The 17,140-nt window shown below is 51.6% G+C and overlaps 1 protein-coding gene across 8 annotated transcripts in view; it reads left to right on the top strand.

Annotated features, from left to right (window-relative positions):
* Positions 1–17,140, top strand: part of DNAJB6 (DnaJ heat shock protein family (Hsp40) member B6) — a 52,359-nt gene that overhangs the window by 14,690 nt on the left and 20,529 nt on the right. For 3 of the 8 annotated variants that reach the window (XM_086394677.1, XM_086394679.1, XM_086394678.1), the window contains 5 exons: positions 4,518–4,608; positions 5,466–5,575; positions 7,194–7,253; positions 7,979–8,089; positions 16,723–16,854. In XM_086394677.1, coding sequence (XP_086250803.1) covers positions 4,544–4,608; positions 5,466–5,575; positions 7,194–7,253; positions 7,979–8,089; positions 16,723–16,854 — 478 coding nt within the window. In that variant the 5' untranslated portion in view covers positions 4,518–4,543. Of the gene's footprint in view, positions 1–4,517; positions 4,609–5,465; positions 5,576–7,193; positions 7,254–7,978; positions 8,090–9,941; positions 10,047–10,879; positions 16,855–17,140 lie in introns of those variants that run through there. The other 5 variants (XR_015161828.1, XR_015161829.1, XM_086394681.1 and 2 more) reach the window with 3 other exon arrangements.

The raw sequence follows: 17,140 nt of genomic DNA, 5'->3' as shown, positions 1-17,140 counted from the left end.
TTTTTTAAAAATGAGGTATAATTGACTGGAGGCATGTTTATTTGAATCGTTTATATATCGCTGTGATTGCCACCTGAGTTAGCTGACACCCCTTTCATTATGAAATTAATCGTTTCTTTGGAGGGATGACATCTAAGACCTGGTTCCTTAGTGACTCTGCATGAATGACAGTCCTGTTGGCAGCAGTGGCCGTGTGGGTATTAGGTCTCCGTTGCTCACTGAGACGCCCCACACCGTTCGGTGTGCACGACCTGGTGGTGGTGTCACCTGCTCTCCTGGGCTCAGTGGCAAAGTGCGTGCCCGCAGTGCGGGAGGTGCGGGTTCCATCCCTGGTCAGAAGATCCTCTGGAGGAGGAAACAGCACCCCACTCCAGTGTTCTTGCCTGGAGAATCCCAGGGACAGAGGAGCCTGGCGGGCTGCAGTCCATGGGGTCGCAAAGAGTCGGACATGACTGAGCAGCTAAGCAACAAACTTCTCCAGCACAGCTTTCTTTGTCTCCCCATCCTGGGATTGTACTTGGTGGCTTTGGGGTGCTGGGAGCATTGTGGGTTAGTGGAGGTGGTGGTTTTGCCTCCACGGTCCCCAGGCTCAGTGCATCGATTCTCAGTGGTGCTGTTGTCTGGTTTGGGGGGAGTTTTTCTCGTCCCCTTTTCCTGCAGTTACAGCCTTTCATTTCAGTCGCTCAGTCATGTCTGACTCTTTGCAACCCCATGGACTGCACCACACCAGGCTTCCCTGTCCATCACCGACTCCTAGAGCTACTCAAATTCATGAACATCGCGTTGGTGATGCCATCCAACCCTCTCGTCCTCTGTCAACCCCTTCTCCCGCGTTCAATCTTTCTCAGCATCAGGGTCTGGGAGTCAGTTCTTTGCATCAGGTGGCCAAAGTATTGGCGCTTCAGCATCAGTCCTTCCAATGAATATTGAGGTCTGATTTCCTTTAGGATGGACTGGTTGGATCTCCTTGCAGTCCAAGGGACTCTCAAGAGTCTTCTCCAACACCACAGTTCAAAAGCATCAATTTTTCAGCACTCAGCTTTCTTTGTAGTCCAACTCTCACATCCATGACTACTGGAAAAACCATAGCTTTGACTATCGGGACATTTGTTGTCAAAGTAATGTCTCTGCTTTTTAATATGCTGTCTAGGTTTGTCATAGGTTTTCTTCCAAGGAGCAAGTGTCTTTTAATTTCATGGCTGCAGTCAACCGTCTGCAATGATTTTGGAACCTAAAAAGATAGTCTGCCACTGTTTCCACTGTTTCCCCATCTATTTGCCATGAAGTGATGGGACCAGATGCCATGATCTTAGTTTTCTGAATGTTGAGCTTTAAGCCAACTTTTTCACTCTCTCCTTTCACTTTCATCAAGAGGCTTTTTAGTTCCTCTTCACTTTCTGTCATAATGGTGGTGTTATCTGCATGTCTGAGGTTATTATTTCTCCTGGCAATCTTGATTCCAGCTTGTGCTTCATACAGCCCAGCATTTCACATGATGTACTCTGCATATAAGTTAAATAAACATGATGACAAATTCCAGTCTTGACATAACTCCTTTCCCAGTTTGGAACCAGTCTGTTGTTCCATGTCCAGTTCTAACTGTTGCTTTTTGACTGGCATATAGATTTCTTAGGAGGCAGGTCAGGTGGTCTGGTATTCCCATCTCTTAAAGAATTTCCCACAGTTTGTTGTGATCCAAACAGTCAAAGGCTTTTGCGTAGTCAGTAAAGCAAAAGGAGATGCTTCTCTCAAATTCTCTTGCTTCTTCAATGATCCAACTGATGTTGGCAATTTGATCTCTGGTTCCTCTGCCTTTTCTAAAACCAGCTTGAACATGGGGAAGCTCATGGTTCACATACTGTTGAAGCCCGGCTTGGAGAATTTTGAGCATGACTTTGCTAGTGTGTGAGATGAGTGCTAGAACTAACACCCCCAAAGACGTCCTTTTCATCGTAGGGACTGGAATGCAAAAGTAGGAAGGCAAGAGACACCTGGAGTAACAGGCAGATTTGGCCTTGGACTACAGAATGAAGCCGGGCAAAGGCTAACAGTTTTGCCAAGAGAACGCACTGGTCATAGCAAACACCCTCTTCCTACAACACAAGAGGAGACTCTACACATGGACATCACCAGATGGTCAACACTGAAATCAGATTGATCATATTCTTTGCAGCCATAGAATGGAGAAGCTCTATACAGTCAGCAAAAACAAGACTGGGAGCTGACTGTGGCTCAGATCATGAACTCCTTGTTGCCAAATTCAGACTAATTGAAGAAAGTAAGGAAAACCACTAGACCATTCAGGTATGACCTAAATCAAATCCTTTACGATTATACACTGGAAGTGACAAATAAATTCATGGTATTAGATCTGATAGAGTGCCTGAAGAGGTTGGACATTGTACAGGAGGCAGAGAGCAAGACCATCCCCAAGAAAAAGAAATGCAGAAAAAGCAAAATGGCTGTCTGAGGAGGCCTTACAAAAGAAGGGAAGCGAAAGACAAAGGAGAAAAGGAAGGATATACCCATTTGAATGCAGAGTCCAAAGAATAGCAAGGAGAGATAAGAAAGCCTTCCTCAGTTATCAGTGCAAAAGAAACAGAGGAAAACAATAGAATGGGAAAGGCTAGAGGTCTCTTCAAGAAAATTAGAGATAGCAAGGGAACATTTCATGCAAAGACAGGCTCAATAAAGGGCAGAAATGGTATGAACCTAACAGAAGCAGAAGATATTAGGAAGAGGTGGCAAGAATAAACAGAGCTATATAATAAAGATCTTTATGACCTAGTTAATCACGATGGTGTGATCACTCACTTAGAGCCAGACATCCTGGAATGTGAAGTCAAGTGGGCCTTAGGAAGCATCACTATGAACAAAGCTAGTGGAGGTGATGGAATTCCAGTTGAGCTCTTTCAAGCCCTAAAAGATGATGCTGGGAAAGTGCTGCACTCAATATGCCAGCAAATTTGGAAAACTCAGCAGTGGCCACAGGACTGGAAAAGGTCAGTTTTCACTCCAGTCCCAAAGGCGGTGCCAAGGAGTGTTACAGCCTTTAGGGGACCTGTATTTTGTGAGTCCTCATTGCAGCCGTTAGTTTCCTGTCCCCTAAAACAAGTCCCATCCTGAAGACGCAGCAACACCGCCCCCCCCCCCCCCCCCAATCTCGGAGTCACTGTTCTTGGTGTAATTAATTCTGTTTCTGGCACTTGAGCTCCTGCTTTCCTGGGCGCCCAGCTGGCTCTTCAGATGTGTGTGTTGGGTTTTTACCTAACATTTCTAGGGATTTTGAGTTGGTCAGAGGGGTTTCTACTTTTGATTCTGCTTTGATATCTATTCTGCATGAAGTCCTTGGACTGGTAAGAAGGGCTTTTCCCTGTGTCTTTCTGACCCTCAGATAGACGCAGCCTGCCTTCTGTAGAGTCAAGGAGGGCCGTGCAGGCGGGTGTGCATGCCTGCGTGCTGAGTCACGAGCTGCTCCCCAGTGTGGAACAGTGGGAACACAATACAGCTGTGCGCTCTGTGTTGAGAGACACACTGTGTCCCGTTGCGGCAGTGTTTATATCTAACCTCAGCAGAATGGTCTCAGGGAGGGTATGGCCTCGTAGATTTGTTTACAGTCAGAACGTTTCTTCTCAAAATCTGGTCCTAGAATTTGGGGAAAGGCTACTGAAAGCCTGGCTTCAGTTTAGCGCTCAGTTGCCTGACAGAAAAACTTGATTTATTGGCTGAAATTATTTTGCAGGCTTGTGTGGTGTAGGCCTGTTTCATGTCAGTTGTTGGTCGTTGGTTTAGTGAGGTGACTTAGCAGTCAGAGTAAAGGCGAATGCTCGCTGGACTTCACATCTTGAGAGGTGGCAGGTGTGTCGGGCGTGATTGGCATGTGACTCGAGGCCGCATGTTCGTAGAGCAGGCGGGGCAGGTCCCTACCCTGGGAGCCCCTGCAGGCCCGCTCTGAGGCTGCCCTCTTCCTGTGCTGCCAGCAGGGCGGTGCTGCGTTTGTTTCCACATCAGATGCTGGAGGCCCGGGAGGCAGTCACAGGAGCAGCCCCGAGTCCGAGCCGGCGGGGGCAGCCTGCCGTGGGCAGCCTGCCATGGAAGGTGTCCGTGGTTCCTTGTGGCGTCCCCAGGCCGGGCACAAGGTGTTCATCAGGTGGCTGCAGTCTTGCCCAGCGCCTGGCACAGGGTGTGAGGAGGGGACGACACTCTCGTCGGTCTGGACCAGGGACCTGGCAGCTGGTGGGCAGCGGGCCCCAAGGCTGCTGCAGAGTCACCTGTCGGTTTTATTTAGTTGAGGCTATTCTTAGCTTATTTCAAAGCGTTTTTTCCTACATCAGGAAGGGTCTTAGGGTGTGAGACTTGGAAGCGGCTCCCAGACAAGGCTCTGGCCCGACAGGCTGGTAGTTAATGCCCAGGCAAGGTGACATCTCCCACCTCCTGCTCCGTCCCCCCCACCCCGTACCCCCGCTACCAGCCCAGCCTGGGCCGTCTCGTCACTGACCATGGATTTCTGATTGCAGGACTTGTTCCAGCAGCCTGTTAAAACATGGTGGATTACTATGAAGTTCTAGGTGTGCAGAGACACGCCTCGGCCGAGGATATTAAAAAGGCGTAAGTAATTGTATTCTGAAAGAGTGCATCTGGGCACCTGCGGTGTGAGTTTGCACGGCTTGTGGAAACCGAATGGCAGTTTGCGTGCTGTGAGTTTGCCGCGCACTAGTTGGAATGTTAGGTAGCGCTTAGCAAGTTAGCTTGTGCCTCTTGAGACCTAGGCCCACCTGTCGCTCAGGGAGAAGGCCACTTGGTTTCCTCTGGTACTTTATCTTGGACATGGATTCCATTTCTGCTGGAATTAGATCATAAACTCACTGAGTATATGAAATTAGCCCAAAGAGCTTTGATGTTGGACTTAGCAGTGGAGCAGCCTTGGTGCTCGTGGGTGTCACTGTTCCATCCTCAGTGGGTTGCTCCCAGCCCCTGTCGTGTGGCCGGCTCGGGTCCATGCTGGGGTTTGAGCCCTGCACCGCTGTGTCCTTGCTCGGCTCTGTGGCCGCACTTGAGGCCAGTCTCCGCTCCCAGGGTGCACTGAGGTCTGTTAGTTCACTTGGTGTTAATGTATAGCAGGACATGGATGGTGTTTTAGCTGTGTCACGGGGGGCCGTGGGATTTCTCACACTGCGCCTGGCCACATCCAGGATCGGCGTGGTGCAGTGATTGTGCTCTTCTTAAATAAGGTGTGAATGGCGTGAAGATCAGCACCAAGAGGGGCGGGCCTGGCGTCTGTGTTCTCACCTGCGGGTGTGGTGGGGGGCGTCACTGGTGCTGTCCCTGGGGAAGGGCAGGCTGTGTGCCACGCCTGTCTAGTCTCCGCCTAGAGCTTTTGCTTTGAAATGTTTGCTTCATGTGACACAATAGACACCACCCTGGAAGTGGGATGTGATCAGTAAGTACCTTAACTCCTTTTTAAGATATCGGAAACTGGCACTGAAGTGGCATCCAGATAAAAATCCTGAGAACAAAGAAGAAGCGGAGAGAAAATTCAAGCAAGTAGCTGAGGCGTATGAGGTGTTGTCAGATGGTGAGTGGGGAGCGTGGGGTTGTGCCCCTGGGCGGGGCCTGCAGAGGAAGGCCTGGCCGAGGGGCTTTGGGGCTGTGAGGGGGGTTTTCTGAGCAGACTGGGTGTCCTGTCCCCACCAGCCTCCCGATAAGGCCCTGTGATTGCTGCGGGCGCCCTGGCTTCTAGGAGTCTCCTGGGTGGCTCTGTAAGGAGACATCCAGGCCCGGTCTCTGCCTGGCGCTGGGGGCCACCGGGGCTGGGGTGTCGTGGCCTTTCGTCCCCGTCACCCTCCTGAGCACCCTGTGCTGAGGTGCTGGCCGCTTCCTTGGAAGGCCCTCCTGGATTTCGGGAAGTCAGGTGTTGCGCACATGGAGGTTCGGACTCCACAGCTTGTGGGTTTCCCTGCCCCGTTAGAGTTAGGAATTGAACGGCACTGGAAGCTCAGGTCTGTTGGTTTAGTGTCATGGGTCATGCAAAGGGTGTTAGCCAAACGTTGGGTTCTTGGTAAGAGAAGCCTTGGGGCAGGGAGCGGACTGTGGAACTTGGTGAGAAAACTGGAGAAGTACTGACAGCACCTTGGCAGGAAGCAGTCCTGAATGACTGGTGTCAATCGCAGCCGAGGCATTTAAAAGACTAGACCAGAGGAAGTGGACGCCTGCTTTATTTTAAAAGAAGGCCTTGTCATTTTACTTCATGAGTTTGTCTTCTGTCATTGACTGCCATTGTCCTATTTGTGTGCCTGATCCAGCACTCCCAGATGTGTGGATTCACAGACCAAGAACACTAGAAAATTTGAGAAGTAAATTCAAACGTCAAATGTGATTTTTGGCAGCAGCAGAACCTTTAGAGCTCCCATGAAAATGCTGCTTTTGTGTGTTTTTGTAAGGGGGAGTCTGTTCTTCATCCTTCCTTAGGAAGCCTTCAGTTCCAGGAGCTGGCGGCTCAGATGCACGGTCACTGTTCCTAAGGCTCTGGTGCCCACCCTGGCTGCGGATAGCGTGCCTGCACACTTGTTTCCCCGTTGCCCTGTCACTTGGCACACGCGGCGTCTGCGGAGCCTGTGTGTCTGAGCAGGGCTGCACTGTCACCGCGCTTGTTCGAGGACCACCGCCCGGGCTCGGGCGGGCTGCTGCCTCGCCGGGGGTCAGGCCAGGCTGGGGGTTGGCTCAGTGTGGCCCGTTTCTGCCCTCGCCAAGGCCGTGTCCTGCTCCTTGTGCCATGGGTCTTCTCCCTGAGCTGCACTTAGTAGTCAGGTGCTTGTCTAGGGGTGGAGTCTCTCTGCAACTTTGTAGTGGGGTTTTGATGTAGTGCATGGCACACGTTGAGCAGTAGAGTGAAATAAGTTGTTTTTTTTTTTTTTTGAAGTAAGTCTTTTAAGCTTTACTTAAAAATATTCTGGGGTGTTTTTAAGGGAGTTGTTGAGTCCCTGAGTTGCAGCCAGACTCTTTGCGACCCTGGGGGCTGCAGCCGCCAGACTTTGATGCCCTCAAGTGTCACAGTAAGGGGTTCCTAGCTCTTCAAAACCAAGTGTGGACATTGAGAGTTGTGGGGGGCCTTTGGTTTACAGCTTCAGAAATGCTTTATTGAATTTGAGGGAAGAGAAATTGGTCTTTACTGACTTGTCTTTTTAAATTTGTAGCTAAGAAACGGGACATCTATGACAGATATGGCAAAGAAGGATTAAACGGTGGCGGTGGAGGTACGTGTGTGCACACTGGTCTTTCTCCTGGCCTTGTGATGAAAGGAGGTGGTCCGATACAGTCTGATGGTGATTCAGTCTGTCCGTAAATATGAATGCAGTTTGGAGAGTAGGCTGAACTGGGGAGAGGAAGGAGAAATTGATAGCCTGGAAAAGGCCTATTAAAAATCCTGTTGAACTAGAAGGCACATACTGGTGTGCCTTTTGTAGATAGGAAATGACGTAAAACCTTACTATAACACTGAGTGTACCCTGAGATCAATACTGGGTGTTGTGTCAAAAACATCCTTACTGGATGTTCTATCAAAAAACTAAATAACCACCAAAGTAACTGCCTCTGGTGGTGAGGCTTAGATGTGTGTGCTTTTGATGAAAAGTTATGCAGCAGCCTGCTGTCCTGCGAGCTCCATGGTGGGCGTTTGGACACGCACGCTTCAGACCTCCTGTACACACGCCTGAGCAGCTGTTTCACAGCCGGAAATGCTGTGTGTTGGTGACACATCCAGAGTGGGTGGGGGTCCTCGGCACGCGCGTGGCTCAGGGACGTGGACCTGCACGCGTTTCTCAGCTCCTGGCGCAGGAGGCTTTGCTCTCAGCAGGACTTGCGCGAGCTTCGGGCTTATGGAACTCTTTCCTTCTGGGGTCAGGACGCGTGTAGTAATGTGTAGACTGTTTGTGTGCCCGCCGCGCGGGAGTCCCTGACTGAGCTGTGCTTGCTTCTGTAGGTGGAAGTCACTTCGACAGTCCGTTTGAGTTTGGCTTCACATTCCGAAACCCAGAGGACGTCTTCAGGGAATTTTTTGGTGGAAGGGACCCATTTTCATTCGACTTCTTCGGTAAGTTCATCATCTGGGTCGGCGTTTACGTAACGTGTTCATGACTCATGGAGACCCTTTCTGTTTCAGCACTGTTGTAGCTTGTCCTTAAACTTGCTATTTGAGCAGTGCACGAGTTTAACTAAACCCTCTTGCCTTCTTCCTTTGGAAGATGTTTCGGAATTTACGCCTTGCGCGTGAACGTAATAGAGGTCTGAGTGCGTCGCTTCCTCGGCTGTGTGCTTCGCTCTCATTGGCTTCCTCTGCAGTGGGAAGGAGTGGGGGCTCCTCCTGGTTGGACAGTGAATTCTCCGGATTTCCCGTGTAGGAGTCTCATTGAAACACTAAGCATCAAGGCAGATGTTGCTCAGAAGACATTTGATTCATAAACTTGTCTTTGTTTTTCTGATGTGGTGTTAGGACTGTTGAGTTTGCAGCCCTTGGAAAGAAGGGACACCTCTAGAGCAAGGCATCACAAGCATTCGTCTTTGAGAATAGCTTTGCTGGGAGACCTTGCTGCTTTGGCTGCTCTTCACTGTGGGAGAGGGCTCCCAGCCGCTGGCCTCCGGGTCCTGGTGCCCGGCGTGAGGCAGCGTGGCAGGGGTGCATGTCAGGGTCTGGTGTTGGCAGTGGTGGTGAGCTGGGGTGCTCGCCGTGTGCACCGTGACTCCTGTTGTCTCCGTACTTGGGTGGGGAGACAGCACCCTGTGTCTGCTCCTTCACTGCCCGGAGCCTGGTTGAAAAGACAAGACACCTGCTGCAACCCCTCAGGAGGGCGACAGGAAGGGCAGTTCTGTCTGCAGATAACACAGGGGAGCCGTGGACCCTGCTCATCGCAGGCGTGGCGAGGAGTGAGGCGCTGCTGTGTCCCGGAGGTGTGGGCCCTTCACAGGGTGCAGTCCTTCCGTTACTCCTGGGGGTTCAGAGAGACCCTGCTTACTGTTTACTGTGGTACCGCTTACGTTTTGAGAGAGTGGCTTGTGGAGGAGAGATGTGTATATATGTAGCATACAAAATATAACAATGAGAGCTAAGCAGGGGAGTGTTAGGGGTGGGGGAAGAGACTCATCTGTTTTGAAGGCTTTTTTTGCATTAATTACTGCTGCAGTAAACATATTGGGAAGGCTCCCTGTATCATATGAAATTAACTACATTTTTTATTAATTGTCCTTTACGATTGTAAGAAATATTACTGTAAGAAAGACACAGAAGAGTTGTAATGACTTTTCGGCCGTAAAATCACCTTGGTGTCTCGTCACAGCCTTTAGCAAGCTCCCAATGTGTTTTGGGGGAGCAGGGTCATGTCCGGGGAAACTGGCCAGGGGTCTGCCCCCTTGAGCTGGGAATGGAGGGTCCCTCAGGCTGAGGAGCACAGGGCAGGCCGCCTCACCAGGCCAGAGGCTGGCCTGCTCACACTAGCTCTGGCACAGCGTGGTTTTTTTTAAAAAAGTGTCAGGAAAGAGTCCTCAGTGTGTAATGGTAGCCAGATTGTGTTTTTCTTGGGGGAAAAAATCTGATGGGTTAAGCTTTCTCAGTAAGAATGGTTTTCCTTGAGCAGCTCTTTCTGGAGTGAAGAGGGGCGAGGGTGACTGGGGCTGGGAGCGTGAGTAATGTGGTTTTACCCTGTGAGCACCGACCTTCACGTCTTCTGAGTTGGGATTTGTGCACATGAAGTCTTGATGTGCATGTGAACTTGAGTCAGAAGAGTTACGGTTTACGGGATGCGGGGTGGAGATTTCTTCTGCTGGGTTCAGAGTCCGCTGGGGGACGAGCCTCTTGGCCTCTGCCTGGGACTCAGAGATGCGCGTGCTCTGCACTGGCAGCTCCCCCGTCGTCCCTGTGGCAGTGATTCTTCTCCAATCCGTTCTTGTAGGTGTTCTAGGCGACTTCCATTTTCAGGCTCTCAGGATTTACACACGGGAAAAGAAGCTGCTCCACGGCTACTACATGTATGAAGTGACAATGCAGCCTGCTGGCGGTACGTTCAGAGCAGGGCTGAGTGGCCGTGGGGCCGAGGGCGTGCTGCCTCAGCAGGCGTGGAGTTGATGTTTCCCAGCAGCCACATCAGCCCTGTCATGGTGTCCATTTAGAGGAGTGTGTTATTTCTTGTCTTAATTTTCCACACGACCAACTTTTTTCCTCTCCCGTTTTCCCAGAAAAAGTAGCTCAAAGTCTGTTAAAAGACATTCTGAGGTTCACTTTGCATTTATCGGAATGGAAAACCCCGTGTCTGATTTCAGACGGCCCAGATGAAAGGGGAGGGACCTTGAAGAAGCGGAGAGCTGGTGGGAAGGACGGAGTCCTGTGCCTGGGGCCCGCGTTCGTTGTGAGGCCTGCCCCCTGTGGGCAGAGGCCGCGGGCCCAGGACTAGGGGGAGAAGCCAAATCTGAGACGCGCACTGCAGCCTGGCTCTCAGACGGAGGGGTGCTGGCGGGGTTGTGGGGTGAGCTGACTTCCCCCTAGCCCTTGGAGAACCTCCTTTGAAAACATTCAAGTGTAGGGATCATGTTACTTTAAATTACGGTGATCCCTTCCTTGGTTTATCATTAAAGGATGGTGTTAGTAAAATGATGTTCTCAGACGGAAGAGCCACGGAGCCCTAGAACCCTAGCAGGAGCCTCCGTGTGGGAGGCATTTCTGTGACCCAGCTCTGAAGCCGGGAGCTTCCCCGGGAGCACGTTCACACTGGCCGGCGGCCCCTCGCGTCTGGCCGGTGCTGGGGTGACGGGAGGGGAAGGGACGAGCCAGGCAGGCCCCACCCAGCGCCCGGCGCCGCGCTGGAGGGTAGTGAGCCGGTCGTTCTCCCCCCAGGGTTCGAGGAGGCGGCCAGCGAGGAGTTGGAGCCTGAAGAGGAGGCGGTGGCGGAGAGTGCGAGCGAGGAGGACAGTGAGGCACTGGACGTAGTGTCCAGCGAGGAGCTCGACCTCTTTAGTGACGACGAGCCCAGCGAGGGCGCTAGCCTGGGCGGGGGCGAGCCCCCCAGTGAGGACTTGGAGTTCATCTCCAGTGAGGACGAGGCCAGCCCGGGGGACCCAGAGGAGCTCCTCGAGGAGTGTGAGGAGCTGCTCAGTGAGGACAGTGGGCCTGAGCCCGAGGCCCTGCCGCTGCCCCGTGGGCGGCCTGCTGAGCAGAGCCTCTAGAATAAAGAGTTTGTACCACCCGCGCCTGACGGCTCCCTGCGGCCCCGAGGGCACTGGGGGCTTGGGAGGGGCAGCGCACCCGAGGCCGGCGGACTCCCGCTGCTGTGGCCGCTTCAGACGGCCGCTGTGTCTTCGCATGGGGTCTTCTCTGCACGTCCTCGTGTCCCTCCTTATGTGGACAGGAGTGACGTGGGACGGGGGCCTGCTTGTCTTCAGTGGCCCTGCCTCCTGCCCGAGGTCAGGGTCGCGGGCCATCTTTGGGGGCCCTGTACATCCTGTGGTGTGTAGACAGTCGTCCGCTCAGCTTGGAGGCAGCGTGGTTTGGAAGCAGGCACTGGTGAAGTTGTGCTGCTGAGAGAAGCCACAAGTCGGAAAGCGTAGCCTGTGACTGTGGAGGCAGGGCAGGTGTGATGACCCCTCCTGGGGGGCACTCCCCTGTGGCTCAGTGACTGCGAAGGCCCTGCTGAGCCCCTCTTTCTTCGGGGGAGGGGTGCTGGCCTGGCCCGGCCCATCAGTGGCTGGGACCTCCTGGGGGTGGAGCTGCCGTTTCAGGACAGTTCTGTGCGGGCGGGTGCTGGGCAGATGAGCTTTGTGGTCCTGCCACCTCCGCCCTCGACAGGGAGAGGAAAGGCTTCCGAAAAGGCCACTCTCAGAGTTGTTTTCTGGGTCATGAGAGCAGTGTCTGGGCCCCAGGCTTTGTATGATCTCCCTGGGAATCCAGAGTTGGTTTTGAGACTTTAATGGCCTTTCCAGCTCCCCCATGGCGGAGCTTCCGGAGTCCACGCAGGAGTCCAGGCAGGACTCCTCGCTCCTGGCACGGTGGTCCCTGTGGCTGAGGGCGGTGGGCTGTCCTGCCCGTCGACTCCCTCACAGGTCCTTGGCGAGGGTAGAGTTGCAGGTGCCCCGGCCTCCGATGCGACTGAAGTAGGGTGTTTGGATCCCTAGTGTGTGCTTGGCATCCTTGGCTTGGATGGGTTTTTGTAACTGTTAGAAAATACAGTGTTCCAACTAGACCTGTAGTGTAACTAGAAACTAGGTTTTGTAATAAGTTGTGTGCACAGCTGAAAGCATGATGTTCATTTGGGGAGTGTTAATTCCGGGGTTGCCATGCACTGCCAGGCACCACCCCGATGCCGGGTCAGCTGTGGAGAAGCGCCCCAAAGCCCTCCTGCCCAGGGTCCCAGCCGTGGGTCACCCATGGCTGTTTCTGAGTCACTTAGGTTTATTTCAGATTCTTTTCAAATATGTTGTGTTCTGCTTCGGAATATGTGAGAAGAAAACGTTATGAACTTTGAGTTGTTGCGAAGGAGTGTTCTGATCTTGGTTTGTGGCGTTGGGGTTAGTGCAGGTGGGGTGATCGCACTGGAGTCTGTGTGCTGTTTTGGCCTTTGCGTTTCACGTGTCGCTCTTTACTCAGGGTTGCTGTGGCTCAGCATTGAGACTAGTGGAGTGGCCTGTTTTCTCTGTTTGAAATGCTCAGGGTGCTTGTTAAGAGTTTGTGGTGTTTTCCTTTGTTGTGCAGTGGTGTGTGTGTGTGTGTGTGTCCTGGGGACTGCGTGGTGAGCTCCGTGAGGACAGGACCTGTGAGCCTTCACTGAGTGCTCTCGGTCAGGCCCTTAGCTCTGCTCCTGGGGGCATGTATGGCTCTAAACATCTTTGAGTTTTTTCCTTAAGTCTTCTTACATGTATGTACTTGTGTAAACATTTGGAACACATTTTGTGTTATTTTTTCATAGCATTCGGTTAATGTATTTTTTGTCATAAGTGTGACATTATTACTTAGGTGTTTTGCAAGCATCACCTTAGTGGATTTGGCTTCGTGTTTCTGAGAAGAGCAGAACCATGTAAGATTGCAGAGGAGTGTTTATCCAGGACACCTGGAACAGGGACCGGAAAGAGTTAAGTCCTTGTTAACTTAACAGGCTGGACATGGGCCTGTTTCCGTGTATGTGTATCCCATGATGCAGCGTTGTTGCGGGAAAGGACCTGGCTGAACACAGGTGCGCCGTGACCAGGGAGGTGGCTCTGACAGACTTGTAAATTCTGCGTTTAGGGTCTCCCGAGAGACAGACCCAGCAGGGTGTGCCTCCCTCTCTCTGTCAGAAGTGATCATGGGCCTGTTTGATCATGGACACACACCTGCCAGATCTGTGGGCCCATGTCCCAGTCTGACTCTGGAGGCCATCAGGCTGAAGAGCCAGCAGCGCCCCCGGTCAGAGGCGGCGGCTGGGAGCAGGCGCTCATGTTTGTGGGAAGCGTTGGCCTTGCGGTCTGTTCAGCCCACGTGTGATGGGAGGGGCCCATTCACACTGGGATGGCAGTCTGCTCCACACGGCTGGCTGATCCACACGTTCCTCTCATCCGAGAACACCTTCGAGGCGGCCCCTTCACTGGACACAGAATTTGTTAACTCCTTGACATCTACATGCGCCATCTCCTTCAACCATAATTCATCTCCAGCAGACCGTAGTAAGATCATAATTGAGCCAAACTTGATAAGGAGCGTGCGTGTCGTGGAGAACACGCTGATTTTCCCAAGTAGGAGGTGAGGTCCGGGCACCAACCTCTCCTGGCGGGGCCCTGCTGAGACTCTGACAGAGCTGCGTTTGCTGTGCTGTGGCAGGGTGTAAGCGGGCAGGAAGACACAGCTGTGTGCGTAGTATGAGCACACACGCAGCGGCCCAGATCGCAGCGGCAGGCTGCAGCTCCCGACAGGACTGTGCCCTCACCCGCTGCAGTGCCACGGCTGGCGGGCCAGTTCTGGGCGCCACGGGGAGTGACGTCGAACAGGTCCTTGGCAGCGTGTTCAGTTATGTTGTGTCTGATTCAAATTTACTTACAAGATACATGCAGTTTTTACCCCTTTTACCCTCAAAAATAATAACCATACAGACTGAACATGAGAATTGGGAAAACCTAAACGGGGTAAAAGGACGGAGCGGGAACCAGCCTGTGTCTCGTCACCAGTTGAAAGCCCGCTGTGAGCACTTTTCAGATGTGAGAGTTGCAATGTGTGCTTTTTCTAAAGCTTAAACCTGATGACCCTTCAGAAACCTTCATTTAACATGTTCTCCATTTGTATATGGGAAAATTACGTAATTAGGTAATTTTCAGTTTTCATTATAAAAGCTTGGGGGCCCTTTAGTAAGTTATTTCCGTGTCTGATGAGTTGATGTCCATGAAGTAGATTGAATTGTTGGATGAGAGGGCCTATTAATTAACTATTGTCTTTAGCTTGGAGGCTGAAGGTTGTGAAGGCTTATGACGTGCTCAGTCACGTCCGATTCTTTAGTGACCCCATGAACTGTAGTCCGCCAGGCTCCTCTGTCCATGGGAATTCCCATGGAGAAGAATACTGGAGTGGGTTTCCATTTTCTCCTCCAGAGGATCTTCCTGACCCAGGGATCAAACCCACATCTCCTGCGCTGGCAGGCGGATTCTTCACCACTGAGTCGCCTGGGAAGCCCACAAGCTCGGTGCCACCTGTTCTCCACACCTGGAGTGCTGGCCTCAGCGTGGCTCCCGCTCACACATCATCATCACAGCTTTTTTAAAAAACTTGTTTTTAGTGTCGCCATGACTTACAGATGAGCCTTTTTATTTTTCGGGTTAACTGTTTTGACCTTAATATCTGAAATTACACGTTCAAATTCGGTGACTACTGGAATTGTAAAAATCCATATTTAGGCTGTATAATAGAAACGCGTGCAAGGTAAAAGACTTCAAAAATGAAAGAATACAAGAAAACAAAAAAACGTAACTGAAAACCCAACTGGCCTTATTCTTATAATGTTACTCAACTATCTTTTGAAGTAGCTTCTGAACAAGGTGATTTTATAATTACAAAAGTTCATTTAGCTTCATGTAAACAAATTAAAACCGTTTAATGGTGGTATAAAACGGACACTGGTTTAAGTTGGTCCCAGGAGTTTTGTGAAGAGTCTTTGAAGGTTTCAGTTGCTGTATGAGCCTTAAATTGTAACTAAACGAATGGTTAGGGCAGTGATGAAAGGAGCGCTGCAGGAGGACGCGGACTGTGATTGTTGTAAACTGGGGAGCCACGGAGACAGTGGCTCAGGAGCTCTCGCAAGGGCAGTGAGTGTCTGAGGCTGCCCACGTGGCTCTTGTTGAGAGTGCGATCACGAGTTCAGACTGCACTCGCCATGTCTGTGCCCTGACCTGGGGCTCTAACAGGAGTGTAATTACCTGATGTCTTGTGATTGGACGGACGGAAAGCGTGTCCGTGTCGCTGTGTAGACCCCTGATGAGGATGAGGTGAAAAGCAACTTAATAGAACACTTGGATTTTCTGTGAACAGGATGAAGTCTCTCTAGAGATTTCTAAAACGTTTTAACTTTAAAGTTTATGATTAAACTTTGTATTTATACTTCTAAATATGGTAATAACGGCACTGGGGGCCATGTTCACAAAGTAGCTGATAGAAGTGACTTTCTGCAGGTTGAGTCTCACATGGCGGCACTTACTGTGGAACTCGGGACCTGCGGTTCAGAAGCAGCAGCCCCTGGGCTCCGTCCTGTCGACGGCAGCACCTGCCTCCCAGCGCTGCCCGGGTCTCGGCTCCCCATGGGGCTGGTGGAGCAGTGTCTGCCTTGGGCTGGTTCCTGTTGGGTCCTCCTCCCTCTCCTGCCTTCTTTCTGGGTCTCTGAGGAGGGCGCCAGTGACCGTGCTTCCTAACGCCTGCTTCTTCAGGCCTGCTTTCCTGCTCTGTTAACTGCTCTCTTAAGAAAGGCTTGTAGTTTTTCCCCTGCTTCCCCGTCCCCACTCTGAGCGTTCCTTCAGCTCGGGTCTGCCTCCGGTCATTGCCGGCTACCTGGGGGCTTCCCAGGCATGGTTGCCCGTGCACGCCGGTGCCCTGTGAGCCGCAGTCCCACTTGGCCTCGTGCTCACGGCCTTGTCCTGCTCACTGTTCTGTTCCTTTCGCCACTTAGATGCGTGGATTTGCTGCTTTGATCACGCTTGCCTTGGTTTAGAAATAGGTCATGCCGGTTCTCTTGCTTCTGTGTCATGGGTGCTTTTCTCTTAACCATCTGTCAGGAGTCCTTGCTTTTATTTCTCAAAGAATTCCCATTTCCTAGAAAAAATACAGCACTGATTGATTTCATAGTGAATTTAATAGGGAACCTCAGTGAATTTTAAAAGTTTGTATAATTCATGTTTTCAGTAAGTGCTCATTGACTGGTAACAACCACCAGAAAGAGCTCCGTGTGAAGAGCTCTGCTCGCAGCTCTCTGCCCAGGTCTGTGGTGCGTATTGATGACCTTGAGCTTCATGTTGGGACACATAAAGCTTTGATGTGTTCTTAGATGAGTCTCGGGAACAGCAGTACAGCCGCAGGTTGGATGGACTGTGCTGCTCTGAGGGTGAGCTGCGCTGTGGAGAAGCTTTGCTCCTGCTGGAATAGTGTCAGGAGGCATTGCTCACATTCCCTTTCAGCTCTCCTGTGGAGAAGCATCCTGGGTCAAGGTTTCACTAAGCACTTCTGTTTCTTTTTAGAAGACCCGTTTGAGGACTTCTTTGGAAATCGAAGGGGCCCCCGCGGAAGCCGGAGCCGAGGCACGGGCTCGTTCTTCTCTACTTTCAGCGGATTTCCCTCCTTTGGAGGGGCGTTTCCTTCCTTTGATGCAGGTACTACACCCTCAGACTCAGCCTGGCATCTGAGCAGACACCAGTGCAGGCCCCTTTCATCCGGGGCACTTGCCGTGTGCACACGCCTGTCGTGGGGCAGCTCAGAGCTGAAGTGCATGTGTATACACATCTTTGCTTAGTAACCCACATTTCCCCTAATTTTCCAAAGAATGTTATACTTGAGAACCTACTTCAAATCTTAACTATTAAAGGCCAGTATTTAATGAAATTCTTGGTTAAAAAGAGTGAGGTTTTGGGATAAATGACTGAAATAACTTAGATAATC

The sequence above is a fragment of the Bos grunniens genome, chromosome 4 (assembly GCF_055505025.1).
Source record: "Bos grunniens cultivar Pamir isolate PY7600 chromosome 4, Bosgru_T2T1.0, whole genome shotgun sequence".
Classification (NCBI taxonomy): Eukaryota; Metazoa; Chordata; class Mammalia; order Artiodactyla; family Bovidae; genus Bos; species Bos grunniens.
Note: the sequence above shows the minus strand (reverse complement) of the source record. Positions and strands in the feature narration are given on the sequence as shown.